Genomic DNA, 18,219 nt, shown 5'->3' on the forward strand with positions numbered 1-18,219 from the left:
GGTCTTTCACATCACTTACCACCCCAAGCCCTTTAACTGGAGATGCCGTGGACTGAACCTGGGACCTTCTGCATGCCAAGCAGATGCTCTACCACCGAGCCACGCCCCCACTGGGATAAATTTGAGAACTTTGTCTGGAGGTGACTGGGATGCTGCATGACATAAGAGTGCTGCTATCTCCATGAAGTCTAGATAGACTGATGTAAAATTTGCTGCTTCCTTTCAAATGTAATAATAATGATAGTTATTACTTCTTGCAGTCTTTCCAACAGCCCAGCAAGGGAGGCCAGTATGGTTTTCACCACGTTGCTGACTGGGACCACAAGTTAAATGTTTGGTGTGGTATAGTGGCTTAGAGACTGGGCTGTGAAGCAAAGGAGGTCCCTTGTTAATCTCACCCCTGCCACACACACACTTGGTGGTCTCAATACTTGTAAGTTTTCTCAACGGGTGAGACAATGTCGTCCCGTCCCCCCGTTGAATTCAGGTCAAGAAAATGGCATCAGGGAGCAGGAGGGAAACTCTTCTGGCCCCTTCAGCCAGCGTGGTGTAGTGGATAAGAGCAGCAGATTCTAATCTTGAGTACCAGGTATGATTCCCTACCCCTCCACATGAGCAGCAGACTCTAATCTGGAGAGCCATGTTTGATTCTCCACTCCTACACACGAAGCCAGCTGGGTGACCTTGGGCTAGTCACAGCTCTTTGAACTCTCCCAGCCTCACCTGACTCACAAGGTGTCTGTTGTGGGGAGAGGAAGGGAAGGAGATTGTAAGACAGTTTGATTCCCCTTAAAAGGTAGAGTAAGTCGGCATATAAAAACCAACTCTTCTTCTTCTCTCCCTGTATGCGGCATTCCTGATCAAAATCAAGCTTCCATGTGCCTGGGAATCAAGTTCCCAGCACAGAACTCCCAGTGCATAATTAGAGTACACGTGTGAACCGGCCCCCAGTGCTATCCCCTCTGCAATACAGGGATAAGACTACTAACCTAATGGGTGGCATGCAAAATACTAATCATCCTTCAGATTATAGACCCACCCGTTGGTTTAATTGATGTGCTGGCCTAATTATATGCTAAGTTCCTACTTCAAAGACCTAACAATTGGTCTGCACCAGAAATTTTCCTAACGAACAGCATGGATTTAGAAGTGGTCATTCGGCTATAGACAGGTTTTGTACTGGAACGTATAATTCTAAAATTGGTGACTGGGCAGAAAATTTGCCTGCCTGCTCCCTTTCTGGACATGATGTCTGCTTTTGAGACTATTAAACAAGGGACACTTCGCTTGGGCACGGCATAATCTTCTCATTCCTAACTCTTTACTTCAAAGAGGATGAAAACTAAGATTGCTTCTTACAGTGCCTTCCTAAATAAAGTTACACCATTCCAAGCCCATGCATGGAATTCAACAGACAAAGTTTTAACTCTGTTAAGGATTGCACTGTGAATGGACTTTTAACAAAGATATTAACTATATTTTAGGACTGTTACAACAAACATGCATTATCACCCTTTTACTTTTTTGGCAGTCATAAGTTTTCCCCAGTCCCCACTCCGGGAAATAAGAAACTGTCTTTTTGATGTTGCACAGTTGATGTAGTTTTCATTCATCCACATATGTCTGCTTGCTTGGGCTGCTGACCTTACATGTTACTTACTGCAAGCAAAATTTATTGACCATTCATTAGAATACATATGAAGCAGGAGCATTCAGTCAAATTGCTCAGCACATCTAGCACTTTGATACCCACGAAACAGGGCAAATTATACTGGTAGACAGAAACTTAGAGCTGGAAGGGTTGCTAGGTACCTCCGCCATTGGTGGGAGATTTTTGGGGTGGAGCCTGGGGAGGGTGGAGTTTGGGCAGGGGAGGGACTTTGATGCCATAGAGTCCAATTGCCAAAGCAGCCATTTTCTCCAGGTGAACTAATCTCTGTCGGCTGGAGATCAGTTGTAATAGCAGGAGATCTCCAGCTAGTACCTAGAGGTTGGCAACCCTATGTAGTGGTCAGAGTGTTGGACTGGGACAGGGGAGAGACCCTGATTAAAACTCCATGTTTGCTATGAAGTTCAATGGGTGATCCTGGGCCGGTCATTCCCTCTCATCCTAACCTGCCTTATAAGGTTAGGATATAGTGGAAGTGAGAAGCACGCATGCAGCCCTGAGCTTCTTGGATGAAGAACAGGATAAAAATGGTCCTAATAAATAATAAACAAATTACCATAAACAGGATTTGGGGAGGTGCTGTGGCTCAGAGTTAGAGCATCTGCTTGGCATGCAGAAGGTCCCAGGTTCAATCCCCGGCATCTCCAGTTAAAGGGACCACGCAGGTAGGTGATGCGAAAGACCCCTGCCTGAGACCCTGGAGAGCTGCTGCTGGTCTGAGTAGACAATGCTGACTTTGATGGACCGAGGGTCTGATTCAGTATAAGGCAGCTTCATGTGTGTTCATGTGTTCACTGCCTAACACAATTCAATGATTTATCCTTACATTTTAATTAATATTTTATTTGCCTTTTACTTATTTATTTTTGTATTTCACTATTATTGATTTTTTTTAATGTATAAGTATTTTGTCCTGGTAGCTTTAATGTTATTGGTCTACATTTGCCTTTTCACAGTGTGTTTTGGTTTAGTTTTTTTCTTCTTGTAAATAAAACAAGCAATTATAGTTGGTTTTTGTACAACGTGATTTATAAACTTGAATTAAAACTTTTGAAACAAGCAGTCCCACAAGCAGTGGTTTTTATGGGCCATCCGACTCTGAAGACTTATAAAACAAAAGTCGCAGACCCACATTGGTAACTCCTCCATGTCTGCTCACTGTTTCCTTAAGAAAGTTGGGGTTTATCAGTGGAAACAATAAACCACTCCTATCTTTTCAACTATTAGGTCAGATTATTGTCCATGCCTGATTATTCATGGCCAAAAATATGCCTTTTGGAGCTGATTCAACTGATCTCATACAACTTTCCATTGGTACCAGAAATTAGTCCCAGCAATTCAGACGTTTGACTTTTCCTTTGTTTCAGATGTCTTCCAGATTGCAGCCTCAATTTGGTTTTTCCTTGCCTCCAGGATGCCTCCGATCATAGCATGTTCAAAGCAATTGTTCCTCACTGCGGGGTTATATGTGGAATTTCCCCGTGTGTGTTCTACCATCCTTTTCAGACTTGTTTAGTTTGGAGCATTTTTTGGGTTGTTTTCTGCCTGTGCTGTCACAATGGTGCATTCTATTGAATATCTGCGTATGCAGTCACCCCCTCTAAAAGTCCTTGTCTACATGCCCGGCCTTTGATAGGTTAGCTGCTTTCCCACGTTTGACTGGTTGTTTCATTGGCTATGCAGTAAGCTCAGGCTGGAAATGGGCAATTCGCTTGACACAAGGGGGGAGGCAGCAGTTTATGTTACATTTAAAATCTAGTGAAAGTCAAAACCATTGTTGGTCTTGCAAGATGCACGCTAAAAACCCGCACTTTCAATAAGGTTGCCAACCTCCAGGTACTCAGTACAGGAGCGAATATTATTAGAAATCAACAAATTCTTATTGTGACTACACACATATATATTCAAAAATAGTCACGTTGACCATCAACATACAAAGCGCAACATACATCAAACACAAAAGGTGAGTAATAAATAGGGTGAGTACACTTCAGTCAATAATCTTTCTATGTTTCTTTTTCAACAGGAGCAGGTTTGTATGGACGAAAGGATGTCAATGGACAAAAGTTCACCGTGAGGATACGATCGTTTCGAAGTCTCAAATTCAAATCTTCATCAGTCCTTCATAACAGAAGTCTAATAGATTCCTATGTTATCATCCATATTGCACAATCCCCTTAGGGTAAGGTTTCCAAAATATTGCAATATCAAAATATCCCAAGCAGGGTAAAATTCAAAAATCCTTCCTCTAAGGGTAAGGTCAACTGGACTCTATGGCCATTTATGCATGGATGAATTTGCTGCTCGCTCAAAGCTCTCTTTTTTAAATCCGCCTTTTAAAACGCTGGTTCACGGCACCAAATCAGACAAGAAAGTCCGATGTTGATTGGAGCTGCTTGTTATGGAATGGTATCCCAACGTGCAGAACTTTGCTCCGAGAGGGCTGGGTTATCTCAATGGTGTTCCTCCCACAGCCATTTACCCACCTTTTGGAGTGGGAGGCAAGTCTCTTTCCCCGCCCTCTGTCGTCCCACCCATGTGCGCGGTGCGGCGGCCCCCCTCGAATAAACCTGCTTTCCGTAAGTGGAGATCTCACAAAGAACTGCGTCATTCTGTACTTTTTTTTATTTCTCCCCGATAAAATAGCGATATATCGATAAAGTAACACATTTGATTTTTTGGAGTCTTCCTAAGCACACAAACCACCTCGGGGTTGGCGCCAGCTGTGGTTTTTATGCAGCGGGCTGCCAGCAAAAGGTAGCTTTCCCCCCTCGCCCTTGCTGGTGCGATCCCGGGAGCCGGAAAGATGGACTCCGCGAGAGAGGGGCGTTGCAAGGGAGAGGTTTGCAGAGTGTTGCAATAAAATTAGATTAAAAATCGCAAGAAAGGGGGGGGGAAGGAAAAAGCTAGGACACTAAGGGATTGTCACCAAAGTTGTGAGAAATTATGGGGGGGAGGTAACCAAGGGAAATGAAACCAGAACATTAAGCCTGTGTGGAAGATGTCTTTCTGGTATCAAGCCACCTGCAGTTAAGCAGATTAAAAAAACAACTTACACAAGGGTTGCTTTCAGACATCACAACAAACCATGGTGGAGCCTGAGGAGGGCGGGGTTTGGGGAGGGGAGGGACTTCAATGCCATAGAGTCCAGTGGCCAAATTGGCCATTTTCTCCAGGGGAACTCATCTCTATCGGCTGGAGATCAGTTGTAATAGCAGGAGATCTCCAGCTAGTACCTGGAGGCTGGCAACCCTAGAAATTGAGGCTCCACAAATGTGCATCTGTTTGAGTCCTAGGATGTATTACTTACCTCTAGCAGACTGACCAGAGTTTGTTTAACAACCCACTGTCTAAAATCACAGTTTATCATGACATCTGAATGTGTCTATCCATTGGGAGTTGGCTCTTTTAGTCAGTACTACGATACTCTTATGTTTAAGTACCAATTTGGGTTTGAAAGCTATTTTTGCTGTCGAAGACAAACCCTCATTAGGAAATATATTTATTTTCTTAGATCGTAGGTGATACTCTGCCCTGTTTCAGATGACAGATCGTGAAAAATTACTCCAAAGGACTCCCTGTGCATTTGTATAATGGGATAAACTGTCTCACTGTTTGTTCAGATGCACTATCGTTATGAGAGACCGGATAATTCTTCCCTGCTTTTTTGCAAAACAAACTTTTTTTTTTGCTTGCAAATGATAGCAAGTTAATTATGCCGACAGCAGCTACTGTAGCAGTACTACCAGTTAGACAAAAATGGCTCTTAATCCCCGTGCACTTCACTGTCATCTGGAGTGACTCCGCACTACAATCTTTCTATGCTGCTGAAGGATCCCTTTTCCGCATTCAGCAGCAAGTTGAACTAAATTGGGAGTTCCACATAGCGCTTAGGGCTTATATTCCCTGGAAAGATCCATCCTCACCAGCAGGGGCGTAGACTTCTCAATTTCCATGCACAAAAAAAAGCCATCAACAATTAATCATGTGGTTTTAAAAATATAATTTTTTCACTGGCAATAGTCTGAATCTCAGTCAAAGAAAGAGAACTCTTTAAGAGGAGAGGAAAGATGTCATGAACTCCTTCACTGAGACGATTTGAGTAAATATTTCATTCACATATGAAAGGAAATACTTCCTTCCCCTCTCCTTTTTTCTCACAGGCTGAGTGTGTGACTGGCCTCAGGTCACTTGGTGTGATTTGTGGCTAAGTGGGGATTTGAACTCTGGTCTCCCCAACCAGCGCTCTAACAACTACACCACTCATGTATTGGATACAAATCTCAAATTAAATATAGGTGGTTGCTACCACAAGGACTGACATTTACTTACAAAGATGTTAAATATACAATCACCACAAAAGAAGATGTTGGAAAATTCCTGAGAAAATACAAGAAAGACCTGGCTGGCTACACACCAGGTCAGAAAGAGGAATCAAGCCAAGAAGAAGATGAGGATGCAGATAAAGGAGCAGTGGGTGGAGTTTAAGACTGTATAAATAAAATTCTGATGGCTAAAGTCATATCGTGGAATGTTAACGGTCTAAATGAGAAGGTGAAAAGAGGGCGGATTTTTAAATTTTTACAAAAACATTCATTAATATGTTTACAAGAGACTCTTATTTCAAAAAAAGACAAAAAATATTTGGAGAGGAAGACCCTGGGTCAATCTTTTATTTCCTTGGCTAAAACCAAAACCAAAGGACTTGTCATATATGCCCATGCAAATGTATCGGATACAAATCTCCAAACATATCTCAGAATCCACAGTAAATAATGGCTTCGCAAATACCCTGACCTGAAAATATGGGAGCGTTTGTTTGATTGAAGTAGGGTTCAGGAGTGCTGAATCATCTCAATCTTCATATCTGGGGAACCGGATTTACACACACACCCCGCCCAGAGACCAAAAAGAAAATGGCCAAAGTGGGAAATATTTCCATCTCTTCCATTACTTTTTCTCTAAAGCTACAAGTCCCAGGATATTAAATCAACTTAACTTTCAGTATGTGAGCCATAGGCCTCTGTCTGCCCCCCGCCCCACACTCCTGGCTAAAGACATATTGGATTGCAACATTAGGAAACAATGATGTCCATAAACGCCCTCTGCATTTCACCAGTAGTGTAGGTCCCCAAATAGGGTTGCCAACCTCCAGGTACTAGCTGGATATCTCCTGCTATTACAACTGATCCCACATGAACACATGAAGCTGCCTTCTACTGAATCAGACCCTCGGTCCATCAAAGTCAGTATTGTCTACTCTGACCGGCAGTGGCTCTCCAGGGTCTCAAGCAGGGGTCTTTCACATCACCTACTGGTCTAGTCCCTTTAACTGGAGATGCTGGAGATTGAACCTGGGACCTTCTGCATGCCAAGCAGATGCTCTACCACTGAGCCACAGCCCCTCCTGAAGCGACTAGGGAACCAATGGAGGCACGTCTTCCCACTCCAAGAGACAGGAGGGCTCAAATGTGTCACCTCCACCCTCTTGCCAAACACGGCTACTCGGTTCACTGCAGCTATCCAGATCACTGTGTGTGCTGAATGTCCAGCCAGGGACGTCCAGATCAGTTCACCTGGAGAAAATGGCCACTTTGGCAATTGGACTCTATGGCACTGAAGTCCCTCCCCAAACTTCACCCTCCTCAGGCTCCACCCCAAAAACCTCCCGCCAGTGGCGAAGAGGGACCTGGCAACCCTACCTGAAGTCCATAAGGCAGGCCGACATCTTCTATGCATGTCGGATTCAGCCCAGCCCTTGTGGTACCTTCCAAATAAGCCAAATCCACCAAAATTACAGATTCTTTACATGGTAAAGATATGGATGAATTTAAATACACATGGTCAAAGGCCGCCGCATATTGGGATAAATGGGCAAAAACGGATTTTAAAAGTATAGTTAATGAATTATAGTTCAACGTGATTTTTAAATTAATGATTATAATAATAGAGTTCTATATATTGTCATAACACCTCACCGGAAGTTCAATGGTGAAGGGCACAGTGGTGGTGGGTGGGTTTTTGGGTTTTAGGGCACTATAGGGTTTATAAAGAGAAAAGAATATTGTATTAGCAGTGAATCAGTGCTCTGTATGTTTTATGTATTTTGTTGTTGTTGTTGTTGTTGTATTATGATTTCATTACTATTATATTTTTTTCCTTTTTTTGTTTGTATGTTTTATTATAAAAAGCAATAAAAAAATAAAAAATAAAAAAATAAGCCAAATCCACTTTCTCTCCTTCGTCTTTCACCACCCAACGACGAGCAGCCGCCTCCCTCCTCCCCTCGCCCTCCATTTCTCACTCACCCAAACAGGATCCTTGTCCATCTGGCTCGTAGCCCTGGGGGCAAGAGTTCTGTCGGGAGGCGGGGTGTGGGGGCCAGGGGTGCCTCGGCCGGGGCGGGCTGGGAGGGGAGGCTCTTTCTGCGTTCACGTCGTTGATAACTGTGGCTAAGCGAGGGAGGCAGAGGTAACCGCCATAATGGTTGATACATTTCATCTCCCCTTTGCAGGCATTGGGGATTGTCTCGCACTCGTTCACATCTGAGGAGCGAAGAAAACAGAGTTACGTGGGGTTCTCCAGACGCTCCCTTCTCTTGCAACTTCTCGTTGGATATTGCTTCTCAGCCAGGAGGTGCCTTGGCCTTTACTATCCCATCAGCTTCTGAATCCTGAAAGGCTTCCAAAAGGAGTAGGCATGGATTTGGCTAGGGTGGTCAACTCTGGATTGGGAAATTCCTGGACATTTGAGGGGGAAGCGTAATGAGGGCTGGGTTTGGGGAGAAGAGGAACTTGTGGGGTATATAATGCCATAGACTCTATGGCATTATACCCCACAAGTCTCTCTCCTTCCCACATAGAGTCCACCCTCCAAAGCACCCATTTTCTCCAGGGGGACTGATTTCTGTCATCTACAGAGCAGTTGTTAGGAGCCCCGTGGCGCAGAGTGGTCAGCTGCAGTACTGCAGCCCAAGCTCTGCTCACAATCTGAGTTCGATCCCAACAGAAGTTGGTTTCAGGTAGCCGGCTCAAGGTTGACTCAGCCTTCCATCCTTCCAAGGCCGGTAAACTGAGTACCCAGCTTGCTGGGGGTAAAGGGAAGATGACTGGGGAAGGCACTGGCAAACCACCCCGTAAAACAAAGTCTGCCTAGTAAACGTCGGGATGTGACGTCACCCTATGGGTCAGGAATGCACAGGTCCCCTATGCACAGGGGACTACCTTTACCTTTTTATAAAGCAGTTGTAATTCTGGGGGGGGGGGCTCCCCAGACCCCACATGGAGGTTGGTAACCCCTTGGCTAAAGATTGGAACTCCATGGGAAAACAGGCTTTTCTAGATGGAAGCTGGTATCTCCAGAACCTGCAGCCATTTTACCTATCAACCAGGTTGTTGTCTGTTTGGTGGGCAGAAGCTTTGTGCATTGAACAACAGGACACAGCACCTGAAGAAGCTCCTCCCACCATAGGGATGCCAACTCCAGGTTGGGAAGTTCCTGGAGCTTTGGGAATGGAGCCTGGGGAGGGCGGGGTTTGAGAAGAGGAAGGACGGCAGCAGGGTTTAATGTCATAAAGCCCACCCTCCAGAACAGCCATTTTCTCCAGGAGATCTGATCTCTATAGTCTGGAGATCAATTGTAATTGCAGAAGATCGTAAGGCACCACCTGGCTGCTGGCAACCCTGCCTCACCATGACATCTCTATGCAAAGCTTGAAGCTTTACCTGTTCTTTTTCGGGTGACTGCACAATGGCTACAGCTACGTAGCTGTCCCCAGAATGGTGTTAATTTGATTTCCTGCTAGCTGTTTGGAAATGTTGCATTCAGACTTTTTGATAGGCTTAAACCATGACTTGTTTGTGTACAAACTTCAGTTTAAACACTCAGTCACAGGCTGTGCATAAGCACTGGCTCTCAGAAAGGAGGTTACCTTCCTCATACTTCCACCTGTGTGGCCAGGGGGCTGCAAGGGGTGGTGCTGCTCAACAAATGGTGGTTTGTGAATTCAAACATTGCTACAAACCATCATTTGTACAAACTCTGGTTAACAAACCAGCAACAACCATAGTTAGAAAACCTGGTTTGGTGCCAGCCAACAAACTCCATCTTGTTGGATCATCTTCAGTCTGATGTTGTAGCTAACTGGGGTGGGACCAAACCACAGTTTATGAACCAGGGTTTATTGTAATGTCTGAATATGGTGTAGTGTGACTGTATGTTCCTTGGCAACAGTGCCAATGCCAACACAGGCAGACAGGATTATCCTCCATGTACCACAGAATCCCTCTCCCACCCTCACCACCCCTGTGGCTTTCAGGGATCGGTACCTTTGCAGTGCTGGGTCTCGGAGTCCCACTGATAGCCGTCAGTGCATTCCTACCACAGAAGGACAAAAGCAAAGAGTTTAAAGGAGCCATTCAGTTTTGTGGATTTGGGATTACTGTCCTGTTGGTGCTAAACACTCTGATGCTAAGCCCAGTGGTTAAATTCTAAACAGAGAAGCACTGGGGCTCAGGCCAGCATGGAAACCTGGCCTTCTGTGTCTTGTGAGTTCTGTCCGTGTATTGTGGCTGGTTGTGATTCTGAAGGGTATTCTGCACATGCTCAGAGGCACTGTGGGACTGCGACTTCACCCTTTATTGGAAAAAAAAATCTGAGCCAATACAGGATGAGGACATCTCTGACCTGGAAGCTCTGCCCTCTGCCCTTAATCCTAGATCTTGTCAAGGTGGGGAGTATCCTACTCTTGCTCAATTACACAACCGTTTCCATTGCTTCAGCAGTGGAAACAGGTCTGGGGGCTTTAAGAGCTGCCCGAGCTTGGGCTTGCTTTAAGGGCTTTGGATTCTCCCATTCTCAGCTTTGCTGGTCTTTTTTAGCCAGGCAGTCTTAACCCCAGAAGAAGATGCATCTCAGTCAGGACCATTAGAAACCACTTTATGTACATATTGGATGAGGGGGTGGGGTGAACGTTAGAAGAACCCTGTTGGATCAGACCAATGGTCCACCTAGCCCAGCATCCTGGCTTCCATAGTGGTCAACCAGATAGCTTGGAAGCCCCAAAGAGAAGGGCACAGTGGCCAAAGCCAATCCTTCTTGTTGTCCTTTCTCAGCAACTGGTATAGCGCCCCTGAACAAGGAAGTTCTATTTAGCCATCATGGCTAATAGCCGCTGGTGGCCCTATCCTGCATTAACTGTGTGTGTCTGCTTGATTCGCTCCTTCCCCACAGTACCCCCTCCTCTGGGCAACAGATCTTACGGTTGGAGTCATGCCATTTACCGTGTAGGTGTCGGGTTCCTCCGGTTCTTGTGAAATTGCAGTTCTCAGGAGCGTTGCCAGGAGCAGACATGAAATGGGTTTCATCCTTATGCCTGGGGAAAGGGAGGCCAGTCAGAGGTATAGCGTATTCACAGCATACAGTGGGTTGCCTGTATTAAAGGCTGGGAGACACCAAAGTGGCAAAAAAATACTATATTTTCATCATGCACTAATAGGAGTGCCAGTTTTTTATTTCCCACATTTTAACACCAAGAGCAGGGGGCCTCTGAAGATGTGCAGAGTTCTTTTCCTGTCTGAGAAGACATTTGACCATAGAACTGGGTAAGTCTAAAAGGACCAGTCTGTGAAATTATGGTCAGATAGCAACCCTATGCTTTAATTTAGTTTAGTCAAACAATGACTAAGTCTTTGAATTCCACAGAGCTCTTATCACCACAATGAGAAGGGAGCAAAGCCTCCATTGTATATAGGAGACAGACTGTATTACAAAATATCTAAAATATTCACATTTCTGAAGACAGTTAATAATGCAGGAAACATTGTCTGTTTCAGTCACTTGTAGACTCTTCAGATCTTTTTGAAATCCTGCTATCTTAAGAAGTTTTCATCTTAGGAAAGCAAGTGGGATGCAGCGATTAGACTGTCAGAGTGGGATCTGGGAGATCCTGGTTTGAATCCCCTCCCTGCCATGGAAGCTTGCTGGGTGACTCTGAGCTAGTCACACGTAGGCGCCAATCTCCAGGTGGGACCTGAATTCTCCTGGCATTACAACTGATATCCAGACTGATCTCTTCTGGTGTAGTGGTTAGGAGCGGTGGACTCTAATCTGGAGAACCGGCTTTGATTCCCCACTCCTCCGCATGAGCGGCGGACTCTGATCTGGTGAACCAGGTTTGATTCCCCACTCCTACACATGAAGCCAGCTGGTTGACCTAGTGCTAGTCACAGTTCTCTCCGAACTTTCTCGGCCTCACCTACCTCACAAGGTGTCTGTTATGGGTAGAGGAAGGGAAGGAGATTGTAAGGCAGTTTGGTTCTCTTTAAAAGGTAGAGAAAGTTGGCATATAAAAACCAACTCTTCTTCTTCTTGTGGAGAAAATGGCAGCTTCAGAGGGCTCTATGGCATAAAATCTCTGCTGACCTCCATCCTCTTCCCAAACTCAGCCCTTCTCAGGGTTTGCCCACGTCTCACAAGTAACCCAGAGCTGGCAACCCTATGCTCAGCCTATGCTACTACACAGGGCTGTTGTGAGGATAAAATAAAGGAGAGGAGAATGATGAGTCCCGACTTTGGGTCCCCATTGGGGCTATATATGAAGCAAATTCATTACTTAAATTGGAGAATAAATAACAAGCTAGCAAAACCATCATTGTTTACTCTATCAGGTCAAATGATTATGGCTACTCAAAAAATTAATTTTAAAACATATGTGCTATAGAAGTACAGCCTCAAGAAACTCCCACTGGGCCCAGGGCTCTCTGCCATTTGTGCCCATACAAGAAATGTCTGGTTTCCTTGGCAATATTATGGGAAATGGTCCTTTTCTCTAAAATTATCCCAAGAGTCCTGGGAGAACCAAAACACTAACTGGTATGGTGTGGCCTAAACTTCCTTCAACAGATGCTTGAAAGGTAGGGCCGCCAACCTCCAGGTACTAGCTGGAGATCTCCTGCTATTACAACTGATCTCCAAGTGATAGAGATCAGTTCCCCTTGAGAAAATGTCCAAAAACTCAGTGATGTTAAAAGTCATCTCATTGCAGTTGGTCATATACCTATTGACAGGCATCCACAAAATTCATATGGGATTAAGAACATAAAAATGTCCCTGCTGGATCAACCAGTGCTCCACCTAGACTAGCATCCTGTCTCAAACAGTGTCCAACCTGTTCCTCTGGAGATCCAACAAAAGGGCACAGAGGCTGAGGCCTTTCCTCCTGGCACTGGGACCCAGAGGTTGACTACTAGGGTTGCCAGGTTGCTCTTTGCCACTGGCGGGAGGTTTTTGGGGCGGAGCCTGAGGAGGGCCTGGATTGGGGAGGGGGGACTGCAATGCCATAGAGTCCAATTGCCAAAGCGACCATTGTCTCCAAGCGAACTGATCTCAATCGGCTGGAGATCAGTTGTAATAGTGGGAGATCTCCAGCTAGTACCTGGAGGTTGGCAACCCTATTGACTGCCTCTTAACGCGGAGGTTCCCTTCAGTCCCCAAGGCTACTAGTAGGGCTACCAACATCTAGGTGGTGGCAGGAGATCTCCAGGGATTACAACTGATCTCCTGGCGACAAAGATCAGTTCACCTGGAGAAAATGGCTGCTTTGGAAGGTAGACTCCATGGCATTTTACCCTATTGAAATCGTTCCCCTCCCCAAACCCCGCCCTCCTCAGTCTCCACCCCAACCTAGAGCTGGTAGCCCTAGCTAGTAGCCACTGCTAGACCTATCCTCCATGGATCTTTCTAATCCCCTTTTAAAGCTGTCCATGCATTTGGCCATCGATACATCAGTATAATGACCAAGAGGCAGGAATCAACTAATATGTGATGTTGTTGCATGCTGGGAACATTGATTTATTAAATTACGTTATGTAGATAGACCTTAGCACTGTGTTATGGCATAGAGTTCAGACTGCCAACTGATGACTGGCAACCAGCTGAGAGGGCACAGGGAGGGGGAAATGACTCTGTCCCAGTGGTGTGATGTCACTTCCGACAAATACCAAAGTGGCATCATGTTGCATGCATGACATTGATCCACCTCTCCAGGATTTGGGCAAGACCCTATGTTAAAACCATAGTTTTGCCCAAATCATAGAACGTTGCATCAACATCACTTCCAAATATTCACAGAAGTGATACTGCACCACCAGTGTGGCACCATTAAAAAAAAAAAACTCCTGCTGCAGCGGGCAACGAACAGAGAGACCCAGAGGCTTCCTGCTAATGCAGGAGACCTGGTCTTCCTATATAGTGTCCACCCTCTAAAAGCAGGCATTTTCTGCAGAGGAACTCATCTCTGTAGTTTAGGGTTGCCAGGTCCCTCTTCGCCACCGGTGGAAGGTTTTTGGGGTGGAGCCTGAGGAGGGCATGGTTTGGGGAGGGGAGGGACTTCAATGCCATAGTCCAATAGCCAAAGCAGCCATTTTCTCCAGGTGAACTGATCCTTTATCGGTTGGAGATCAGTTGTAATAGCAGGAGATCTCCAGCTAGTACCTGGAGGTTTGTAGGAAAAAGGCACCTCTATGCTAGTACCTGAGGTTTGGAAATCAGCATAGATGCGAAAAGATATAACCAAAGTGCAAAAATGTATATAATGCTACACAATGACACAACACAAAACAACTTATAAAAACAAATATGACATACACAACATAGATATGTGCATCACCAACCCCATCGTTCTACATCTGCACTTCGTGGAAACCATCGTGGGACCATTGTTGACTATGTACACTTACCTTTATAGGGATTATTGAACACTGACCTTTTGAAGGATCGTGTAACTTCTGGACCACACACGTTGGTCTTGGACTGCTTGTTGGTGATGCACATATCTATGTTGTGTATGTCATATTTGTTTTTATAAGTTGTTTTGTATTGCGTAGCATTAAATAAATTTTTGCACTTTGGTTATATCTTTTCGCATCTATGCTGAGTACCTTGAGGTTGGCAACCCTACTGTTGGTGGGAGATAATTATAATTCCAGGAGCTCTCCAGGCTCTGCCTATAGATTGAAAAGCCGTTGTTGTTTTTTGCTACAAGATTTACCCCTATGTATGGGGGGGGGGGGAGCTAGAACCAGCCCACTCCACCTGACCCACCAAGTGCCCTCCTACATTGTGCCACCTGATCTATGATGAGGCATCACTCCTTTGCTTCCGGGCTCCTTCCCACCCCCCAGTTCTTTTTTTTTTTTATATAAATTTTATTGGGTTTTATGATAGAAATTTTCCATTGCATTAAACAACATCTATAACAATATCGAATTTCAATTCTAACCTAAAGTTGTTATAATTCCATATCATATAATAAAAAAGAGAAAAGAAAAAAGAAAAAAAAGAAATGGAAAATTCCATTTTCCATTTTCCCACCCCCCAGTTCTTACGGCTTTCCAGAGAGACAAGGACACAGCTTAGAGCAACGAAGCATGAAACATTTGCTTCAGTCTCAAGGCAAAAACAAGGATGGAAATATCAAAGGGGGGTGAAGGTGGGAAGCTGTCAAAGCTTGCTGTGCCATAATCCTGCCTCAGTACCAATCGCAGGGTTGCCATCTCTGGGTTAGGAAATTCCTGGAGATTTTGAGAATGGAGCCGGGGAGGGAGGGGTTTGGAAAGGGGAGGGACTTCAATGCCATAGAGTCCAATTGCCAAAGCGGCCATTTTTTTCTCCAGGGGAACTGATCTCTATCAGCTGGAGATCAGTTGTAATAGTGGGAGATCTCTAACCACCACCTGGAGGTTGGCAACCCTAGCCCTGCCCCTGAACTTCACACCTGTAGGGGAAGAAGAAAGGGTATCAAAGGACTTAAATAAGAGAGGCAATGGAGGAGTGCCATCACCAACAACTAGAATTTATTTTAATACCAAGCTGTAGTTAAAAATAAATTCAGGTCTGGTAATGGGTGGGTCTAGGTATTTGATTTCAGAAATCTCCCCCCTTTCAAGAGATGAAAAGAACCTGTGTGCAGGCATTTCTTCCAGCTAAGGCTAAATATAGGCCTTGTTTGAACTAATGTATACATATAACATATACAACACACCCAGAGAGCTGATCCTAGCATCTTTTTTAACCTTAAGCTTCTGAGGCAATCATCAAACATCTCCAAGTGCAAAGTTGTTTTGATCTGGAGGAAAGGAGCTGAACCAACCCCAGGAACTTCAAGGGAGCCGATACCCCCTTGCCCGTAACCTAGCGAGCAGCTCTTGCGATTCAGAGGTGTCAAGAAAGCGAGTTATTAAAGGCAGATTAGGACAAGCAAACATGGGATGGAGCTGCTGCCAAATTGAATCTGAAAGCTTCTCAGGTTTTGTTCCTAAATCTAGAGCTTGCTCAAACTGCCTTGAGCCATAAGGAAAGGCAGGATATAAATATTTTAATTAAGACAAACCTCTGCACCCCCTGGGACCAATATAAAATGGAGGGCAGCAACATTCCCCTGCAGTCTGACTGGTGTTTTAAAATGAACAACGAGGTACATTGTACAGAGTGTGGGAAACATCAGCCTGCAACTGTTTTACAGGTTATGCTTTGGGGTGTTCTTTTGAGGGGAAGGTATTCCAAGAAATGCCTGAACATGGGGGTGGGCGTATGCATAAATAAGGCAGAGATGAGTAACATCGCAACATAAGGTGTAAGCCTCTGTGTTACACAGAGCTCTTCATTCTCTACTTAATAGTCCACTGCAGCTGTGAATGTTTACCTATTTTAGGTGGTAAGCAATACTTTGACACTTTTAAAAAAGTGAAAACTGAGATATAGAACAGGAAAGGGAAGGGTTTCATAGGGACCAGCTCACGCTGCCTCCACCTCCAATCTGGATTGAGATGGGGAAAGTCCCAGGTTGCGGCTTCTGAGGCACCTGTGATCGGTCATTTTGTACTTTCCAGATTAAGAGTGCATAAGATTACAGCACCTGGCCCACTCTTGAGGCTATGTGGGTTAAAAAGCAACAATTCCACAATAAAAAAAAAAAGATCACAGAAGTGGGAGAATTGGTTGGCAGGCCCTAGAGATCAGAGGGAGGGACCCCCTAGTACAAGTGTTTCCAGACATTTTGGAGTTTCATTTGCTACTCCCGGAGCTCAAGAGCTTCCCGCCTGCCCCTACGAAACCCTGAATTCTCAAAGCTAGACTGGACTGCCTCCATACCATCTTGCCCGGGGACAAGGCCAGAGGGAAGCTTCTTAGGCAACCTGAGGGGGCGAGAATTTCAGCCTTCAGAGAAGGGGGGAGAGGCAGTCAGGATAGCGGAGAATCCAAAATCCATGCACTAGTCCCCAGAGCCTGCAGCTAACACTTACGTGCTCAGAGCCCACCTGGGAAAGCCCTAAATATAGAACAGCGAAACCCTTTTCACTTTGGGGTCACAGGGTTCATCCCCCCCAAGTCTGTCCTTGTGGTAAGGCTCGCCCATCCAGTGTCTCCCCCCACATACAACTGGGGCACCAACTTCAGTGAGTGCACCGAAAGATTTCTCTCAGGTCCTCTTTTTACCAGGGCCTGAGCCTTGCCCTTCTTCCTCCCCCCCCCTCCAAAAACCCATCACTCACCACACTGACAGCTGCCTGGCACACACCGGCACCCTGCTTGCCTTGTCGGGGGCGGTTAACTCAAACACCCCCAATTCCGGCTGGGTGCAGAGCAAGAAGTGGCGGGCGCTTGCTCCCTGGGAGAGTGCGCACTGGCTCCCCTCCTTCAGCCCCCCACGCCGAATTCCTGGCCCCCAGCCAAGCAGCAGGAGTGCCAAAGGATTCCACCCAACATCTGGTTCCACTTAGCTTCCAGCAAACACCCTTTCCTGGCCAGCTGTTCTCAGCCATCACCCCCCCCCCAACAACCCTCACAGCAAAAGGAACATTTAACCCCACCTATGCTGCACCCAGCAGAGAGTGTACTGCTTCCAACAGCACCCATGCTCATTTGCCTCATGGGAACTCTGTTCAGAGACAGTGGGCATTTTTCACTAGAGGGGCATGGATCGCTACTGTAGCGTCGCCAACCTCCAGGTGGGGGCTGGAAATCTCCCAAAATTACAACTGATCTCCAGACTACATAAATCGCTTATTTGTTTAAAACATTCATTCCACTTCACCTGGAAAAAAAGGCTGCTTTGGAAGGTGGACAGCATGGCATTATACCCTACCAAGGTCTCTCCTCTCCCTAAACCCCACTCTTCCAGGCACCACAAATCTCCCGGTATTGCCAAACCTGGAGTTTGCAAACCTAAGCTACAGTCAGAAGAGATCTGGAGGTTCGAGACTGCATTCCACACTGCCCCATTAGCACGGAAATGGCTATGTGGGCACAGCAGGGTTCTAAATCCTGAACACCTCTGCTCTCTTTTTCAAAAACCCTTAAAGGGGCAGCAAATGGGCTTTGAAGTATGGAGGTAAGGGTGTAAACATCAAAGGCGGAAGAGGGAAGAAGCAGGAATTCCAAGGACAAGCCTAAATCTTTGCTCACACCCTGAACAGCAAAACCTGTCCTATGTGCATAGATGTACGTTCGCGTAATTGCAAAATGCATATAGCAACAGATATTTGTTTAAA

General features: G+C 45.5%; 1 protein-coding gene across 1 annotated transcript in view; it reads right to left on the minus strand.

The window, feature by feature from the left end:
- The window catches only part of EFEMP2 (EGF containing fibulin extracellular matrix protein 2), a 29,849-nt gene extending 12,359 nt beyond the window's left edge, over positions 1 to 17,490 (minus strand). The window contains 6 exon segments of the mRNA XM_056852923.1: positions 7,978 to 8,214; positions 9,997 to 10,045; positions 10,951 to 11,042; positions 17,221 to 17,269; positions 17,271 to 17,318; positions 17,320 to 17,490. Coding sequence (XP_056708901.1) covers positions 7,978 to 8,214; positions 9,997 to 10,045; positions 10,951 to 11,042; positions 17,221 to 17,269; positions 17,271 to 17,318; positions 17,320 to 17,490 — 646 coding nt within the window.
- Between the last annotated feature and the right edge of the window lie 729 nt (positions 17,491 to 18,219).

Source organism: Euleptes europaea, chromosome 7, assembly GCF_029931775.1.
Source record: "Euleptes europaea isolate rEulEur1 chromosome 7, rEulEur1.hap1, whole genome shotgun sequence".
NCBI lineage: Eukaryota > Metazoa > Chordata > Lepidosauria > Squamata > Sphaerodactylidae > Euleptes > Euleptes europaea.